Genomic DNA, 17,787 nt, shown 5'->3' with positions numbered 1-17,787 from the left:
TTTTTTATTGGCTGTGCCAAAAAAAAGCAGTTTTCTATGCATTTCAGGGGTACTGTGGGGTTTTTTGAACCCCCAATTTTTTTATTGGCTGTGCCAAAAAAAAGCAGTTTTCTATGCATTTCAGGGGTACTGTGGGGTTTTTTGAACCCCCAATTTTTTTATTGGTTGTGCCAAAAAAAAACAGTTTTCTATGCATTTCAGGGGTACTGTGGGGTTTTTTGAACCCCCAATTTTTTTATTGGCTGTGCCAAAAAAAAGCAGTTTTCTATGCATTTCAGGGGTACTGTGGGGTTTTTTGAACCCCCAATTTTTTTATTGGCTGTGCCAAAAAAAAGCAGTTTTATATGCATTTCAGGGGTACTGTGGGGTTTTTTGAACCCCCAATTTTTTTATTGGCTGTGCCAAAAAAAAGCAGTTTTCTATGCATTTCAGGGGTACTGTGGGGTTTTTTGAACCCCCAATTTTTTTATTGGCTGTGCCAAAAAAAAGCAGTTTTCTATGCATTTCAGGGCTACTGTGGGGTTTTTTGAACCCCCAATTTTTTTATTGGCTGTGCCAAAAAAAGCAGTTTTCTATGCATTTCAGGGGTACTGTGGGGTTTTTTTAACCCCCAATTTTTTTATTGGCTGTGCCAAAAAAAAGCAGTTTTCTATGCATTTCAGGGGTACTGTGGGGTTTTTTGAACCCCCAATTTTTGTATTGGCTGTGCCAAAAAAAAGCAGTTTTCTATGCATTTCAGGGGTACTGTGGGGTTTTTTGAACCCCCAATTTTTTTATTGGCTGTGCCAAATAAAAGCAGTTTTCTATGCATTTCAGGGGTACTGTGGGGTTTTTTGAACCCCCAATTTTTGTATTGGCTGTGCCAAAAAAAGCAGTTTTCTATGCATTTCAGGGGTACTGTGGGGTTTTTTGAACCCCCAATTTTTTTATTGGCTGTGCCAAAAAAAAGCAGTTTTCTATGCATTTCAGGGGTACTGTGGGGTTTTTTGAACCCCCAATTTTTTTATTGGCTGTGCCAAAAAAAAGCAGTTTTCTATGCATTTCAGGGGTACTGTGGGGTTTTTTGAACCCCCAATTGTTTTATTGGCTGTGCAAAAAAAAAGCAGTTTTCTATGCATTTCAGGGGTACTGTGGGGTTTTTTGAACCCCCAATTTTTTTATTGGCTGTGCCAAAAAAAAGCAGTTTTCTATGCATTTCAGGGGTACTGTGGGGTTTTTTGAACCCCCAACTTTTTTTATTGGCTGTGCCAAGAAAAAGCAGTTTTCTATGCATTTCAGGGGTACTGTGGGGTTTTTTGAACCCCCAATTTTTTTATTGGCTGTGCCAAAAAAAGCAGTTTTCTATGCATTTCAGGGGTACTGTGGGGTTTTTTGAACCCCCAATTTTTTTATTGGCTGTGCCAAAAAAAAGCAGTTTTCTATGCATTTCAGGGGTACTGTGGGGTTTTTTGAACCCCCAATTTTTTTATTGGCTGTGCCAAAAAAAAGCAGTTTTCTATGCATTTCAGGGGTACTGTGGGGTTTTTTGAACCCCCAATTTTTGTATTGGCTGTGCCAAATAAAAGCAGTTTTCTATGCATTTCAGGGGTACTGTGGGGTTTTTTGAACCCCCAATTTTTGTATTGGCTGTGCCAAAAAAAGCAGTTTTCTATGCATTTCAGGGGTACTGTGGGGTTTTTTGAACCCCCAATTTTTGTATTGGCTGTGCCAAAAAAAAGCAGTTTTCTATGCATTTCAGGGGTACTGTGGGGTTTTTTGAACCCCCAATTTTTTTATTGGCTATGCCAAAAAAAAGCAGTTTTCTATGCATTTCAGGGGTACTGTGGGGTTTTTTGAACCCCCAATTTTTTTATTGGCTGTGCCAAAAAAAAGCAGTTTTCTATGCATTTCAGGGGTACTGTGGGGTTTTTTGAACCCCCAATTTTTTTATTGGCTGTGCCAAAAAAAAGCAGTTTTCTATGCATTTCAGGGGTACTGTGGGGTTTTTTGAACCCCCAATTTTTTTATTGGCTGTGCCAAAAAAAAACAGTTTTCTATGCATTTCAGGGGTACTGTGGGGTTTTTTGAAGCCCCAATTTTTTTATTGGCTGTGCCAAAAAAAAGCAGTTTTCTATGCATTTCAGGGGTACTGTGGGGTTTTTTGAACCTCCAATTTTTTTATTGGCTGTGCCAAAAAAAAGCAGTTTTCTATGCATTTCAGGGGTACTGTGGGGTTTTTTGAACCCCCAATTTTTGTATTGGCTGTGCCAAAAAAAAGCAGTTTTCTATGCATTTCAGGGGTACTGTGGGGTTTTTTGAACCCCCAATTTTTGTATTGGCTGTGCCAAAAAAAAGCAGTTTTCTATGCATTTCAGGGGTACTGTGGGGTTTTTTGAACCCCCAATTTTTTTATTGGCTGTGCCAAAAAAAAAGCAGTTTTATATGCATTTCAGGGGTACTGTGGGGTTTTTTGAACCCCCAATTTTTTTGACCTTTCTAGCGATTTGACCTTTGACCTTTTGACCTTTGACCTTCTGACCTTTGACCTTTTGACCTTTGACCTTTCTAGCGATTTGACCTTTGACCTTTTGACCTTTGACCTTTCTAGCGTTTTGGCCCAAAAAAAAGCCGTTTTCTATGCATTTTAGGGGTACTGTGGGGTTTTTTGAACCCCCAATTTTTTTATTGGCTGTGCCAAAAAAAAGCAGTTTTCTATGCATTTCAGGGGTACTGTGGGGTTTTTTGAACCCCCAATTTTTTTATTGGCTGTGCCAAAAAAAAGCAGTTTTCTATGCATTTCAGGGGTACTGTGGGGTTTTTTGATCCCCCAATTTTTTTATTGGCTGTGCCAAAAAAAGCAGTTTTCTATGCATTTCAGGGGTACTGTGGGGTTTTTTGAACCCCCAATTTTTTTATTGGCTGTGCCAAATAAAAGCAGTTTTCTATGCATTTCAGGGGTACTGTGGGGTTTTTTTAACCCCCAATTTTTTTATTGGCTGTGCCAAAAAAAGCAGTTTTCTATGCATTTCAGGGGTACTGTGGGGTTTTTTGAACCCCCAATTTTTTTATTGGCTGTGCCAAAAAAAAGCAGTTTTCTATGCATTTCAGGGGTACTGTGGGGTTTTTTGAACCCCCAATTTTTTTATTGGCTGTGCCAAAAAAAAGCAGTTTTCTATGCATTTCAGGGGTACTGTGGGGTTTTTTGAACCCCCAATTTTTGTATTGGCTGTGCCAAATAAAAGCAGTTTTCTATGCATTTCAGGGGTACTGTGGGGTTTTTTGAACCCCCAATTTTTGTATTGGCTGTGCCAAAAAAAGCAGTTTTCTATGCATTTCAGGGGTACTGTGGGGTTTTTTGAACCCCCAATTTTTGTATTGGCTGTGCCAAAAAAATGCAGTTTTCTATGCATTTCAGGGGTACTGTGGGGTTTTTTGAACCCCCAATTTTTTTATTGGCTGTGCCAAAAAAAAGCAGTTTTCTATGCATTTCAGGGGTACTGTGGGGTTTTTTGAACCCCCAATTTTTTTATTGGCTGTGCCAAAAAAAAGCAGTTTTCTATGCATTTCAGGGGTACTGTGGGGTTTTTTGAACCCCCAATTTTTTTATTGGCTGTGCCAAAAAAAAGCAGTTTTCTATGCATTTCAGGGGTACTGTGGGGTTTTTTGAACCCCCAATTTTTTTATTGGCTGTGCCAAAAAAAAACAGTTTTCTATGCATTTCAGGGGTACTGTGGGGTTTTTTGAACCCCCAATTTTTTTATTGGCTGTGCCAAAAAAAAGCAGTTTTCTATGCATTTCAGGGGTACTGTGGGGTTTTTTGAACCCCCAATTTTTTTATTGGCTGTGCCAAAAAAAAGCAGTTTTCTATGCATTTCAGGGGTACTGTGGGGTTTTTTGAACCCCCAATTTTTTTATTGGCTGTGCCAAAAAAAAGCAGTTTTCTATGCATTTCAGGGGTACTGTGGGGTTTTTTGAACCCCCAATTTTTTTATTGGCTGTGCCAAAAAAAAGCAGTTTTCTATGCATTTCAGGGCTACTGTGGGTTTTTTTTAACCCCCAATTTTTTTATTGGCTGTGCCAAAAAAAGCAGTTTTCTATGCATTTCAGGGGTACTGTGGGGTTTTTTTAACCCCCAATTTTTTTATTGGCTGTGCCAAAAAAAGCTGTTTTCTATGCATTTCAGGGGTACTGTGGGGTTTTTTGAACCCCCAATTTTTTTATTGGCTATGCCAAAAAAAAGCAGTTTTCTATGCATTTCAGGGGTACTGTGGGGTTTTTTGAACCCCCAATTTTTTTATTGGCTGTGCCAAAAAAAAGCAGTTTTCTATGCATTTCAGGGGTACTGTGGGGTTTTTTGAACCCCCAATTTTTGTATTGGCTGTGCCAAATAAAAGCAGTTTTCTATGCATTTCAGGGGTACTGTGGGGTTTTTTGAACCCCCAATTTTTGTATTGGCTGTGCCAAAAAAAACTGTTTTCTATGCATTTCAGGGGTACTGTGGGGTTTTTTGAACCCCCAATTTTTTTATTGGCTGTGCCAAAAAAAAGCAGTTTTCTATGCATTTCAAGGGTACTGTGGGGTTTTTTGAACCCCCAATTTTTTTATTGGCTGTGCCAAAAAAAAGCAGTTTTCTATGCATTTCAGGGGTACTGTGGGTTTTTTTGAACCCCCAATTTTTTTATTGGCTGTGCCAAAAAAAAGCAGTTTTCTATGCATTTCAGGGGTACTGTGGGGTTTTTTGAACCCCCAATTTTTTTATTGGCTGTGCCAAAAAAAAGCAGTTTTCTATGCATTTCAGGGGTACTGTGGGGTTTTTTGAACCCCCAATTTTTTTATTGGCTGTGCCAAAAAAAAGCAGTTTTCTATGCATTTCAGGGGTACTGTGGGGTTTTTTGAACCCCCAATTTTTTTTATTGGCTGTGCATTTCAGGGGTACTGTGGGGTTTTTTGAACCCCCAACTTTTTTTATTGGCTGTGCCAAGAAAAAGCAGTTTTCTATGCATTTCAGGGGTACTGTGGGGTTTTTTGAACCCCCAATTTTTTTATTGGCTGTGCCAAAAAAAAGCAGTTTTCTATGCATTTCAGGGGTACTGTGGGGTTTTTTGAACCCCCAATTTTTTTATTGGCTGTGCCAAAAAAAAGCAGTTTTCTATGCATTTCAGGGCTACTGTGGGGTTTTTTGAACCCCCAATTTTTTTATTGGCTGTGCCAAATAAAAGCAGTTTTCTATGCATTTCAGGGGTACTGTGGGGTTTTTTTAACCCCCAATTTTTTTATTGGCTGTGCCAAAAAAAGCAGTTTTCTATGCATTTCAGGGGTACTGTGGGGTTTTTTGAACCCCCAATTTTTTTATTGGCTGTGCCAAAAAAAAGCAGTTTTCTATGCATTTCAGGGGTACTGTGGGGTTTTTTGAACCCCCAATTTTTGTATTGGCTGTGCCAAAAAAAAGCAGTTTTCTATGCATTTCAGGGGTACTGTGGGGTTTTTTGAACCCCCAATTTTGTTATTGGCTGTGCCAAATAAAAGCAGTTTTCTATGCATTTCAGGGGTACTGTGGGGTTTTTTGAACCCCCAATTTTTGTATTGGCTGTGCCAAAAAAAGCAGTTTTCTATGCATTTCAGGGGTACTGTGGGGTTTTTTGAACCCCCAATTTTTTTATTGGCTGTGCCAAAAAAAAGCAGTTTTCTATGCATTTCAGGGGTACTGTGGGGTTTTTTGAACCCCCAATTTTTTTATTGGCTGTGCCAAAAAAAAGCAGTTTTCTATGCATTTCAGGGGTACTGTGGGGTTTTTTGAACCCCCAATTGTTTTATTGGCTGTGCAAAAAAAAAGCAGTTTTCTATGCATTTCAGGGGTACTGTGGGGTTTTTTGAACCCCCAATTTTTTTATTGGCTGTGCCAAAAAAAAAGCAGTTTTCTATGCATTTCAGGGGTACTGTGGGGTTTGAACCCCTAATTCTTTTTAAAAAAAGCAGTTTTCTATGCATTTCAGGGGTACTGTGGGGTTTGAACCCCTAAAAAAAATGTATTGGCTGTGCCAAAAAAATGCAGTTTTCTATGCATTTCAGGGGTACTGTGGGGTTTGAACCCCTAAAAAATGTTTGGCCGCCCCGCTTCGCGGCGCGTCCGGGTGTCGTCGCAGAATGACATTTCTGGGAGCTCCTGTAAGAAATGAAAGCCACTTTCACCCCTGCTCAGTGCTCTGTGGAAGAACACAAACGTCAGGATACGATCTCAGCTGCAGCGGAAAGGGCCGAGAGACAGAAAACATTTGACACGAGTCAGCAGAACATCCAGCAGAGAATCCAGGAGAGAGAGAAAGACGTTAAGGTGCTTTACCAGGAGGTGAGGTCCATCAATCACTCTGCTGATAGAGCAGTGGACGACAGTGACACCGTCTTTACTAACCTGACAGCTGCTATTAAAAGAAGACGAACTGAGGTCAGGGAGCTGATCAGAGACCAGCAGAAACATGACGTGAGTCGTGTTGAAGAACAGACAAAGCATGTGGAGCAGGAGATTACTGAACTAAGAATGAGACATGCTGAGCTGCAGCAGATCTCAGACACAGAGGATCCCATCCATTTCCTAAACAGTTACACTTCCCTCTCAGAGGTCAGTGAATCTACAGACCCAGTCAGCAGCAATGTCTGTCCTCTGAGGTCATTTGAAGATGTGACTGTGGCTGTGTCAAACATGGTGTCAAAGACCAGGGACAAACTAGGGGACATTTTTAAAGAGGAAGAGACACATATCTCAGAGTCAGTGAATAGAGTGGATGTTTTACTGTCAGCATCACCAGAACCCAGGGACAGTCTAGAGGACATTTTTAAAGAGGAAGTGAATAGAGTGGATGTTTCACTGTCAGCAAGAGCCGAGAACAAGAGCCGAGAGCCAAGAGCCAAGAGAACAAGAGCCATGAAGCCAATACAAAAAAACAAAAAGACCAGAGCTGAGGTCTTAGAAACAATCAATCTAGAGGATATTTATATATTTAAAAATGTGAAGACGTTATTGGTAGTGATCATTTTGTTTGTAATTATGTTGACACATCCTATTAGAAGCAGTGTTCAGCCCCAGGGGACACCCGGTGAACCGTTAGAGGTTCAGTGTCTTGTTCAAGGACACCAGGAAAGACATCCTGGTTGGCTTGGGTCCTGGTGGTCAGAAACACCAGAACCTAAGACCAGAGCTGAGTTCTTACAGTATTCATGTCCAATCACACTGGATGCAAACACAGCACACCAAAACCTGTCTCTGTCTGAAGGGAACAGAAAAGTAACAAACACGTCGAAAAAACTATCTTATCCCCATCACAGAGAGAGATTCACCGAATGGCGTCAGGTTCTGAGTAGAGAGGGTCTGCAAGGACGCTGTTACTGGGAGGTGGAGTGGCATGGACAAGTTGATATAGCGGTCTCATACAAAGATATCTACAGAGCAGGATCGTTCTCATTAGAGAGAGGATCCTTTAATGGTAGTGGATTTGGATACAGTGATAGAGCTTGGTCTTTACAGTGTGAGCCAGATACCAGTGTTTATTCTTGGAAAAGGGGAGAGGAGATAACTGGCAATGGCAGTAATTACCACCCGCTTTATACTTTCAACTACATGCAGTCTTTTACTAGAATCCCAACTCCGGCCTTGTCGGAGAGAGTAGGAGTGTACCTGGATCACAGTGCAGGTACTCTGTCCTTTTACAGTCTCTCTCCCTCAGAATGGGTCTGGAGTAGCATGCAGAGTTCCTACAACATGACTCTACTCCACAGAGTCCAGAGCATATTCACCCAGCCCCTGTATGCTGGATTTGGGCTTTACTTTAACTCTAGCTTTGATAGTTATGCTGAATTGTGTGACCTCAAGTAGACTTTGGGGTTGTAATGATGTCATCAAATATTTCATATTAGGTACATATGCAAGCTGTGTTCAATACTTCTAGCTGTGAGAGAGAGGCTGTGTCATATCATGTCCATGCTGTGAACTATATTAAGAACAAGAATGCCTATCATCCACTGACCATTTGATATGACAGTGTGCAGAGAGCACAGCTAACACCACACTGACCATTTGATCCAATGACCAAGCATGTTGTCTCAACACAAATTTGAGATGTGTATTAATAGCCAATCAGCTTAAAGGCCAAAGGGATAGAGAGAACTACATGATGTATTAGTAAGGACATAAATATTTCTGTAAACATCTGACAACTGTATATAAAGACTTTAGCTCTCGAAATGAAAAGCAGGACTGTTGGGAGAGCGGAGTGAACATCACAGAGAGATAGATACAACTGGTGGTCTGGGACACCTTTCTTGTCTTGGAATCTGTGCTATGGCTGTCACTTAATAAACGAAAGATAACTTCCCAAAAACCCACATCAGTAACAAATCTGTCTCTCTGAAGGTCAACATTCTCAGCACAAGTAAACTGTTATGTTCATGTAAATACAAGAAGGGTTCCCAGAGGAGTCTATAGTATATATCTGTAACTCTTATGGGGGTTCTTGAAATGAAATTTGAGAACCACTGAAATAACCATTTATTTGAAGTAGTTTTGTTCCTAAGCTTTGTCACTAAAATGACAATGTTTATTGTGTCTATTGAAAATGTGTAATATAACCTGCTGTTCACATATAGGCCTATGCTTTCAGAATGACTTGGTACAATGGTGTCTTGTCATTAAGTAATCAATATTAGATATTTCATTTTAAATTAAACATGCCATTGCTGATATATTTTTTCCCATGGTTAAACAGAATCTGAATGAATTACAAATGACTTTACAGAAACTTTGAAATTAAATGATTACCGGTGTATTCAAATAAATGTGATTGAACGGATATTTCACTTTCAAACATGTTTGGCGTAATTTTAACTTCTACTCTGGCTTTTGTGTTACACCCCATACTGTTTTTAATTTGCTTGATTCAGTATTTTGATATTTGATATGAATTTCATACGGCCCCTTCCTAGACAAATCCGTAGAGGGCTGCCCTGGGCGCAACCATAATATTGCGGTGTCACATTAAGGTTATATGCAAGCTTGACACCGCAGCATTGATTGCCTACAGCTGGCCTATTCAGGGCACGCTCCGTTTTAGCCATATGTTATATTCATCGAAAGCACCCATCCTTGATTGGTTCTGGTGACAGATATAGGATTCTAATGCATCAGGGCCCGTGTTTTAAGAAATGACTAGAGAGTGTAAGTGAATTTGATCTGATTTGTGGTGGAGGGCTGATGATGAACTAAGTCACAGTAGTAGACAGGGGTCGCCCCACCCGCGTGCATTTGCGTCTGGCATATGTATGACGAGTCTATTGCAGAGGTTTGCACATTACTTTGATTTATGTTTTGTATCATTTTGTACAATGATGGACTAACAGTCCCACATACACTAGACTCGGTATGCGCATGCATAAAGTGAGTGGCAAATTGAGTGGCAAAGTGAGTTTAATCAAATCCTACTTTTCTTTTTAGATGTACTGTATGGGCTCATTGAGCTGTCAAGGCCAGAAAGTAGTTTTTTGCCACTCAGTAGGCTTTCCCCGAATCATAACTTCTGGGTATGCTAATGATGTCACACGCACTACTATAGCTTACTTTTATCCATGTTGATACTGTAGATAGGCACAGAAAATCAAGTAGCGCAGGAGTCTTCAACGTTTTTTAGCCCAAGGACCTATAGATTTCATAGATTCATAGACTTGTTTGACAGCACTACCATTAGTGTATGTTGGATTCACGTTGATGTGTATTTTCACTGACACTTAACCACTTAAACTGTCAATAATTTGTAAACTTGACCTGTCACTTGGTCTGCTCTTTTTTCCCTCTACACAAAACATCTTTGCCGAAATTAGCCGATCTGATTGCTATCATAGAGATATTTATTAACAATGTACCAAGAAAACAAATCCCTTACAACACAACACATAATAAGGTTTTATAAAATAGTGAAATCATTAGTCATAATATGACCCATTATATATATTTACATATTTCCCATTTTAGTCAGGCTGGAAGCAGGCATATTTTAACATCCCCACCAGACCTAAGAAAATTCTAATCAGAGGGGAAAATAAAAGTAATAAAGCCCCCACGTTCCATCACTATTATACAAAGACAAAATATGTATATTTTATTTCCTATCATCCTATTTGGGTTTGTGCCAGTGAGAAAGTTGTTTTGTTTGATGCAATGGCGACCCCCAATGGGCAATACTAGATGACACACACACACACACACACACACACACACACACACACACACACACACACACACACACACACACACACACACACACACACACACACACACACACACACACACACACACACACACACACACACACACACACACACACAGTGTTGTCCTCTGCAACAGAATGCATGTAGCTGTCTGCATTGTTACTATGAGAACACATTGTGTCTGTGGTCCAGTCAAGCTGGTTTTACTGCTATAGATCTGTATAGAGGGTATGCGCGTGACATCATCATCAAAACCAGAAGTTATGCAGGAACGCCTACTGAGTGGCAAAAACTACTTTCTGGCCTTGACAGCCCATAAATCCAAACAGAAAAGTCATATCTGATTGCATTAAACAACATTAAACAATGTTAAACTCGCTTTGCCACTCAATTTGCCACTCGTTGTGCCATTCACTTTAAGCATGCGCATACCCTCTATTGTGTAAAACAAAAACGAAAAAATATATTATTATGATCACAATCAACTATACATTGTCTCATCAAGAAGAGGGTAGAATTCTGTTTTTGTTCAACCTCCGATGTTTTCAGAAAGAGAAAAGAGAGAGAGAGAGAGAGAGAGAGAGAGAGAGAGAGAGAGAGAGAGAGAGCAGAGAGAGAGAGCAGAGAGATAGAGAGAGAGAGAGAGAGAGAGAGAGAGAGAGAGAGGGCAGGGATAAAAAAGTTAAGAAAAACATGTAGAGAAGAGGCAAAAACCTATAATTTATGTATTTGTTTGTTTGTTTTCATTTCAACCTTTATTGAATTCTCACAACACACACTGAGCCTCTTTTCTAGTGGTGCTGTGAAAAGTAAAAGTATGAAATACATGACACGATTTAAAAGAAGATAATTTCATCACATGATTTATCAACATCAATTTAAACAGGTACAATTTAGATTGACCAAATGTGATATAAGCGACTGATCTCTGGCTAAAAACGACTGTTGCACGTATGCGCGGCACAAACCTTTGAAAGAAGACTTTCCTAACTTCCTCACCACTCCAAAAGAAAATTTAAATAAGAGGGTTAACTCCCAATTAAAACTTTATAATTAAATAAAATCTCTCCTATAGTCGCAAGGGAGTACCAGCCAACCTTATGATACAGCATGCAGTGATGGGTGTTCAAAATGTACTCAAGTAAAAGTACAGAAGTATCAGCATCAAAATGTACTTAAAGTACTAAAAGTAAGTACTCATATTGCAGAATGTCCCATTTCACAAGTTCAAAATGTGTACAAAATCTTTCGAAAATAGCCGATCTACAAGCTCACAACACCAAAATTTGGTGTCCAAAATGCGGAAGTGGTCAATGTTAAATCCGAGCTGCACGGGGTTTCCTCATGCTAAATGCACGGGTCCGCCTGCATTCTTCAATGCTGGCCAGCCTTTCTGGGGACTTGTCTCACTCGAGTCGCCGGTTACAAATCTGAGGACAGAGTTTGGACTCCGGTATCTACTGTATAGTTCATATATGTCATACATGGTTTTGTAAGCTATAAGGTGCAAACCTTATTCTTATAACGTAAAACGGTGCCAAGACCTAACCCTATTCCTAAACTTAACCTCGGTAAAACTATGCCTAACCCTGAATTTATTTCTAATCTTATCCTCAGTTAAACAAAAAGAATGCAAGAACCGCCCCTAGCATGCAGACGCAACGATGCAAACAATCTGGGCGAGCATGTTTTAGGCTGAGCCTTCCGGTTACCATGTAGGCTACATACCTATGATTAGACTCATTCTATTCTAGGATTTAGATTCTTCTACAAATGTCTTCTAAATCCTAGTTTACAGAAAAACCTATTGCTACGCTTTCATGTCAAGGACCCCAAAAGAAATACGTTTTTGGCAACCGACCACCATCTACAAACATTTTGTTCCAGGGACCCCCAGAAGCAAAGATTTGAGATAATGTTAATTTTAAAAACTATATTCAAAAATAAGCTCATAGTGGCACAAAGTGATCACTGTCTGCTGTTTTTTAATAGCTGGAGTTTGAAGGGTTTATATAATGGGAATGGGATGTTTTGGATCTGAGCTCATCAAATGGTGGTCCGTGGCTCAAATGTCAAATAAATAAATAATGGACCTTGATATGAAAAGGGTTGAAAACCACTGACAATCAACTCTCCATCACAAATCACATCACCTTCACTTACACTCTATTTTACACTATACACAGACCATAATCACCACCTGTCCCCTAGGCCTAGTGTACAGACCACCTTCAGAGGTTTGATGTGGGACCTGAGGCGAGGGCGATATTTGAGGATAATACGCAAAACAAGTCCCAGGCCACTTTACAGTAACAGCAATGGAAAACATCAGAAGCTTAATGTACACTCATAAAATAAAACCAAAAAACACGATATGCATGTAGTCATATGCAAACATTTATTCAAATATATAGTATGTATCACATTGGTCATGATACATTACATTTTTAAAATTGATTGCATTTAAACCAACTACAGTAAATCAATATACTGTACACTTGAGGTTAGAGTGTCCGCCCTGAGATTGGGAGGTCACCGGTCGGGGTTTGATTCCCTGGCCAGGTTAGAGTGTCCGCCCTGAGATTGGGAGGTCACCGGTCGGGGTTTGATTCCCTGGCCAGGTTAGAATGTCCGCCCTGAGATTGGGAGGTCACCGGTCGGGGTTTGATTCCCTGGCCAGGTCGTACAAAAATGATTACTTGACAATTTGTCTAGACAAAATGGTATGAAAAAAAAAAAAAAAAAAAAAAACAAAGCCATGAAAAAACCAAAACCATAAAGTCCTCCATCGAATCAATCATATGTGAATCCATTTAGGCCTGACGTCAAAATAAAAAAAAAACGTTTTCTGAAAGAATATATATTCAAAGATTTGTGCCGCATTTTCACGATTTTTCAAAAATAGCAGACCTACAAGCTCGTAGCGCGCCACTCGGTGGCGCGCTATGAGCTTGTAGATCTGCTATTTTTCAATAGCTAAAGTATAACATAATGCTTAGTTAAAACACCAAAAGGGGTTCCCGTCCAGAATGGGTTAATAGCCTACAAGAACAGATCAAAATAGCAAAACAGAATAACATAATTTTCAAATATCTTCTAAACAGACAAAATGAACATGATTTACCGTGTGTTTGTTTTTTCTTCTTTTCCAAGCTTAGCAACAACACTACTGATTCCAGAGGTCAACTAAATCATTTGGTTATTTTATTTACATCAACAGAACAGTTTACGAATTACGAGAATGTTGACCTTGAGAGAAATCAACAACAAGATGATGAAGAAATTATTCTGGAGCCATGAGAGACAAACCCAACGTTTGATTTACTCAGTGAATAAGAGTAAAGAAGGTTTATCACTTTAGTAAAAAAGTAATCTTTCCCCCAAAATATCCGAACTACAAGCTCACAACGTTTTGCTCAGCAACGCGTTATGATCTTGTAGATGAGCTATTTTCAAACAGCTTAATAGGTATAATAGAGTAGGGCTTTGTATACATAATACAAATATTCCTACCTAGTAGTAACTAACGTTTTCAAATAATTGTAGTGTAGTGAAGCGTGATTTCTTTCTACGTCCGCTTTTAGACAGAGACCCGCCCTTGGTGACGCCCCGCACGTCTGATTGGCCAGAGCTCGTTGTTGTCAATGTCAGAACCAGTCAGAGATGGCGGCGCCCTGTGACAGATGATGACAGTCAGAGATGGCGGCGCCCTGTGACAGATGATGACAGATACACGCGCAGCGTTACTTTCTAACTTTCAGTGTACATTTGTAAAATGAACAGAATGGGACAGAATGTCGTAGTATTCGAAAGGCACAGACGACGCTCCAGAATTAAAGGCAAACGAATATTGTTTATGCGGTTTGCTTTGATTGAATGAATTGTGATTCGATCTGGGTGTTCTAATAAATAAAGTGTTTGTGGTGATTAGCGTGTGTCCGTATTTACTAATATTGTTTACGCGGTTTGCTTTGATTGAATTGTGATTTGATCACAATGTTGGGTGTTCTAATAAATAGGCTAACGTGTTTGTGTTGATTAGCGTGTGTCCGTATTCGGTCTATGCCATTGTGGTGATTAGCGTGTGTCCGTATTTACTAATATTGTTTACGCGGTTTGCTTTGATTGAATTGTGATTTGATCACAATGTTGGGTGTTCTAATAAATAGGCTACACACTCTACTCTTCTTCTGACAGCAGCAGCATAGCTAGCCAATAAGAGGGTTCGCGGCCAATCAGAGGCAGGCGGGCCGCACGGGGCGTCACCAAGGGCGAGTCTCTGTCTAAAAGCGGACGTAGAAAGAAATGTAGTGGAGAGGAAGTAAAAGTATAAAAACTTTAAAAAAAAAAGTAATTAAAAGTAAAATAAATACGTCAAATATTTAATTAAGCACTGCACTTGAGTACATGTACTTAATTACTCCTCACTAGATTTCTTGATGTCATGGCACATCTTCATGGTGGCATGGTCACAAACCCAAAATGCGGGGAGGATGGGCCGTGTGAAAATGGTCTGGACTCTTTTGAGGAGAGTCATGGTGTCAGAGCAGACGCTGTACCAGGACAGAATGCCTGCCGGGTAATCCAGGTACATTCCTACTCTGGAATTCACAGGCGTCATGTTTTCATTACTATCCTCGCCGTGTCTGTAAAAACAACCTTCACCCCAAACCTGACAACACCAAGTGTTGTCTATCAATCCAAATCTACGCTCCATTTGATCCTGATTCCTGGGGGTGTCTGGGTATGAGGCTGCTATGTCGACGTAGTCACCGCCCCACTCGACCTCCCAGTAATGGCGTCCAGTCAGCTCCTCTGCACCCAGACACTGCCAGCAATCGCCAAATCTCTTTGGGTGAGGAGGATGTCCTTGTACTTTGGTAATATTCTGTACCTTTCGGTTGCCCTCGGACAGAGCCAAAGTTTGATGGGTTGTGTCTGGATCCATTGTGACTACGAGTGCATATTTTAAGAACTCGGCTCTGGTCGTGGGCTCTGCTGTTGACAGTAAAACATCCACTCTGTTCACTGCATCTGAGACGTTTGTCCCTTCCTCTTTAAGAATGGCCTCTAGTTTGCCCCGCATCTTTGACACAGCCACGGTCACATCTTCAAAGTAGCTCAGAGGACGGACTTTGCCGATGACTGGGTGTGAAGTTTCACTGATCCTTGAGAGGGTGTTGGAACTGCGTGGGACATGGATGGGTTCCTCTGTAAGTGAGAGCTGCTCCAGCTCAGCATGTCGGCTCCTCAGTTCAGTGAGTGCCTCCTCCGCACGCTTCCTCTGTTCGTCAGCACGATTCACTTCGCGTCTCTGCTGGTCTCTGATGTGCTCCCTCACCTCAGATCGTCTTCTCTCAATGGAAGAGATGAGCTCTGCAAAGAGGGTGTCACTGTTCCTCGCTGATCTATCGGCAGAGTAATTGATGGTCTCCCTCTCCTGTTGAAGCACCTTCACTTCTTCCTCCGTCTCCTGGATTACCTGCAGGATGCCGATGTCCCTGTGAAGCTTGTCGGAGACTTTGACCAGCTTGTGATTCTTAAAGGCAGGAGAATAATAGTGAGGCTGGACGTGCTCGTCACAGTACGAGATTAGACACTGAAGACAAGTCTCCACGGCTTTCAGTTTTCTCTTATGGCAGGCATCACAGCCCACATCTCCAGGTCCAGCATAGCAGTGATCAGGACGAGCACCTTCGAGCTCTGTCTTCTCAATTACATCCATCACCTCAGCCAACACATTGTTTTTCTTCAGTAAAGGTCTATAAAAGATCTCTCTGCACAATGGACATCGGACTCTCATTTGTCCTTTGTCCTTTTTATCCCAGTGTCCCTCAATACACTTAGTGCAGTAGTTGTGTCCACATTGAAGAGTCACTGGCTCCTTCAGTAGATCCACACAGAGAGAACAGAAGAAGTTTTCCTCGTGCAACAGAACGTGCTGTGCCATGTTTCAGTTCAGTAATGATTGTGGTATACTGACTGAGTTGACTTTCAGTGTGGCTTCCCTTCCTGATTCCTCAGAGATCACATGACATGGGTGGGTGGTTCCTACTGGTTGTGTGTGTGCCCTAAAATACACTGATCAAAGTCTAAAGACAAAAGACATAACTCTCTCTCTTCCCCTCCCTCTCTCCCCCCTCCCCCTCCCTATCTCTCGCACGCACGCGCGCGCACGCGCACACGCACACGCACACGCACACGCGCACACACACACACACACACACAAGCAAACATACCTGCCTAACAGATATCAGGAGGAGGAATGTGTTAAGACATTTCATTGCAGAGGAAGGAAACACGTTTTGCTGTTTTACAGGCTACAGTATAGTGAGGTGTGAGAGAAAGTCTTCTTTCTTTTTTTTCTTCTTTTACATTTATAGGTTTTATTTCTTTAAAATCTTTAAATTCGTTTTTCTCATTCTTCTAATATTTAATTTTTGCAAATCTTTTGAAATAATGATTTCCCCGTGACCCAAAAATGGGTCCAGAGTCCAACCTAGTGTTGGGGAACCACAGCCATAACACAGTCCGACCAACCTAGTGTTGGGGAACCACAGCCATAACACAGTCCGACCAACCTAGTGTTGGGGAACCACTGCAATAACACAGTCTGACCAACCTAGTGTTGGGGAACCACTGCCATAACACAGTCCGACCAACCTAGTGTTGGGGAACCACTGCAATAACACAGTCTGACCAACCTAGTGTTGGGGAACCACAGCCATAACACAGTCTGACCAACCTAGTGTTGGGGAACCACTGCCATAACACAGTCCGACCAACCTAGTGTTGGGGAACCACTGCCATAACACAGTCCGACCAACCTAGTGTTGGGGAACCACTGCCATAACACAGTCCGACCAACCTAGTGTTGGGGAACCACTGCCATAACACAGTCCGACCAACCTAGTGTTGGGGAACCACTGCCATAACACAGTCCGACCATCCTACTGTTGGGGAACCACTGCCATAACACAGTCCGACCATCCTAGTGTTGGGGAACCACTGCCATAACACAGTCCAACCAACCTAGTGTTGGGGAACCACTGCCATAACACAGTCCGACCATCCTAGTGTTGGGGAAGCACTGCCATAACACAGTCCAACCAACCTAGTGTTGGGGAACCACTGCCATAACACAGTCCAACCAACCTAGTGTTGGGGAACCACTGCCATAACACAGTCCAACCAACCTAGTGTTGGGGAACCACTGCCATAACACAGTCCGACCATCCTAGTGTTGGGGAACCACCGCCATAACACAGTCCGACCATCCTAGTGTTGGGGAACCACTGCCATAACACAGTCCAACCAACCTAGTGTTGGGGAACCACTGCCATAACACAGTCCGACCATCCTAGTGTTGGGGAACCACTGCCATAACACAGTCCGACCAACCTAGTGTTGGGGAACCACTGCCATAACACAGTCCGACCATCCTAGTGTTGGGGAACCACTGCCATAACACAGTCCGACCATCCTAGTGTTGGGGAACCACTGCCATAACACAAAACACATCTAAATACTTAGTAAGATAACCCCCAAAAACGACAA

General features: G+C 41.4%; 2 protein-coding genes across 2 annotated transcripts; one reads left to right on the top strand and one right to left on the bottom strand.

The window, feature by feature from the left end:
• Window positions 1-6,151: 6,151 nt before the first annotated feature.
• Window positions 6,152-8,361, top strand: LOC306938728 (uncharacterized protein; the record flags this gene model as incomplete). Its single annotated transcript, XM_079522994.1, has 1 exon — window positions 6,152-8,361. The coding sequence occupies one exon, from the start codon at window positions 6,152-6,154 to the stop codon at window positions 7,844-7,846; it is 1,695 nt and encodes a 564-aa protein (XP_079379120.1). The 3' UTR covers window positions 7,847-8,361.
• Window positions 8,362-14,647: 6,286 nt separating this feature from the next.
• Window positions 14,648-16,180, bottom strand: LOC306938727 (E3 ubiquitin/ISG15 ligase TRIM25-like; the record flags this gene model as incomplete). The annotated part of the gene is made up of 1 exon (XM_079522993.1): window positions 14,648-16,180. The coding sequence occupies one exon, from the start codon at window positions 16,178-16,180 to the stop codon at window positions 14,648-14,650; it is 1,533 nt and encodes a 510-aa protein (XP_079379119.1).
• Between the last annotated feature and the right edge of the window lie 1,607 nt (window positions 16,181-17,787).

Source organism: Electrona antarctica (genome assembly GCF_951216825.1).
Source record: "Electrona antarctica genome assembly, chromosome: 15".
NCBI classification, from domain to species: Eukaryota; Metazoa; Chordata; class Actinopteri; order Myctophiformes; family Myctophidae; genus Electrona; species Electrona antarctica.
The sequence above is the reverse complement of the archived record's forward strand: the minus strand, read 5'-3'. Positions and strand labels throughout refer to the sequence as shown.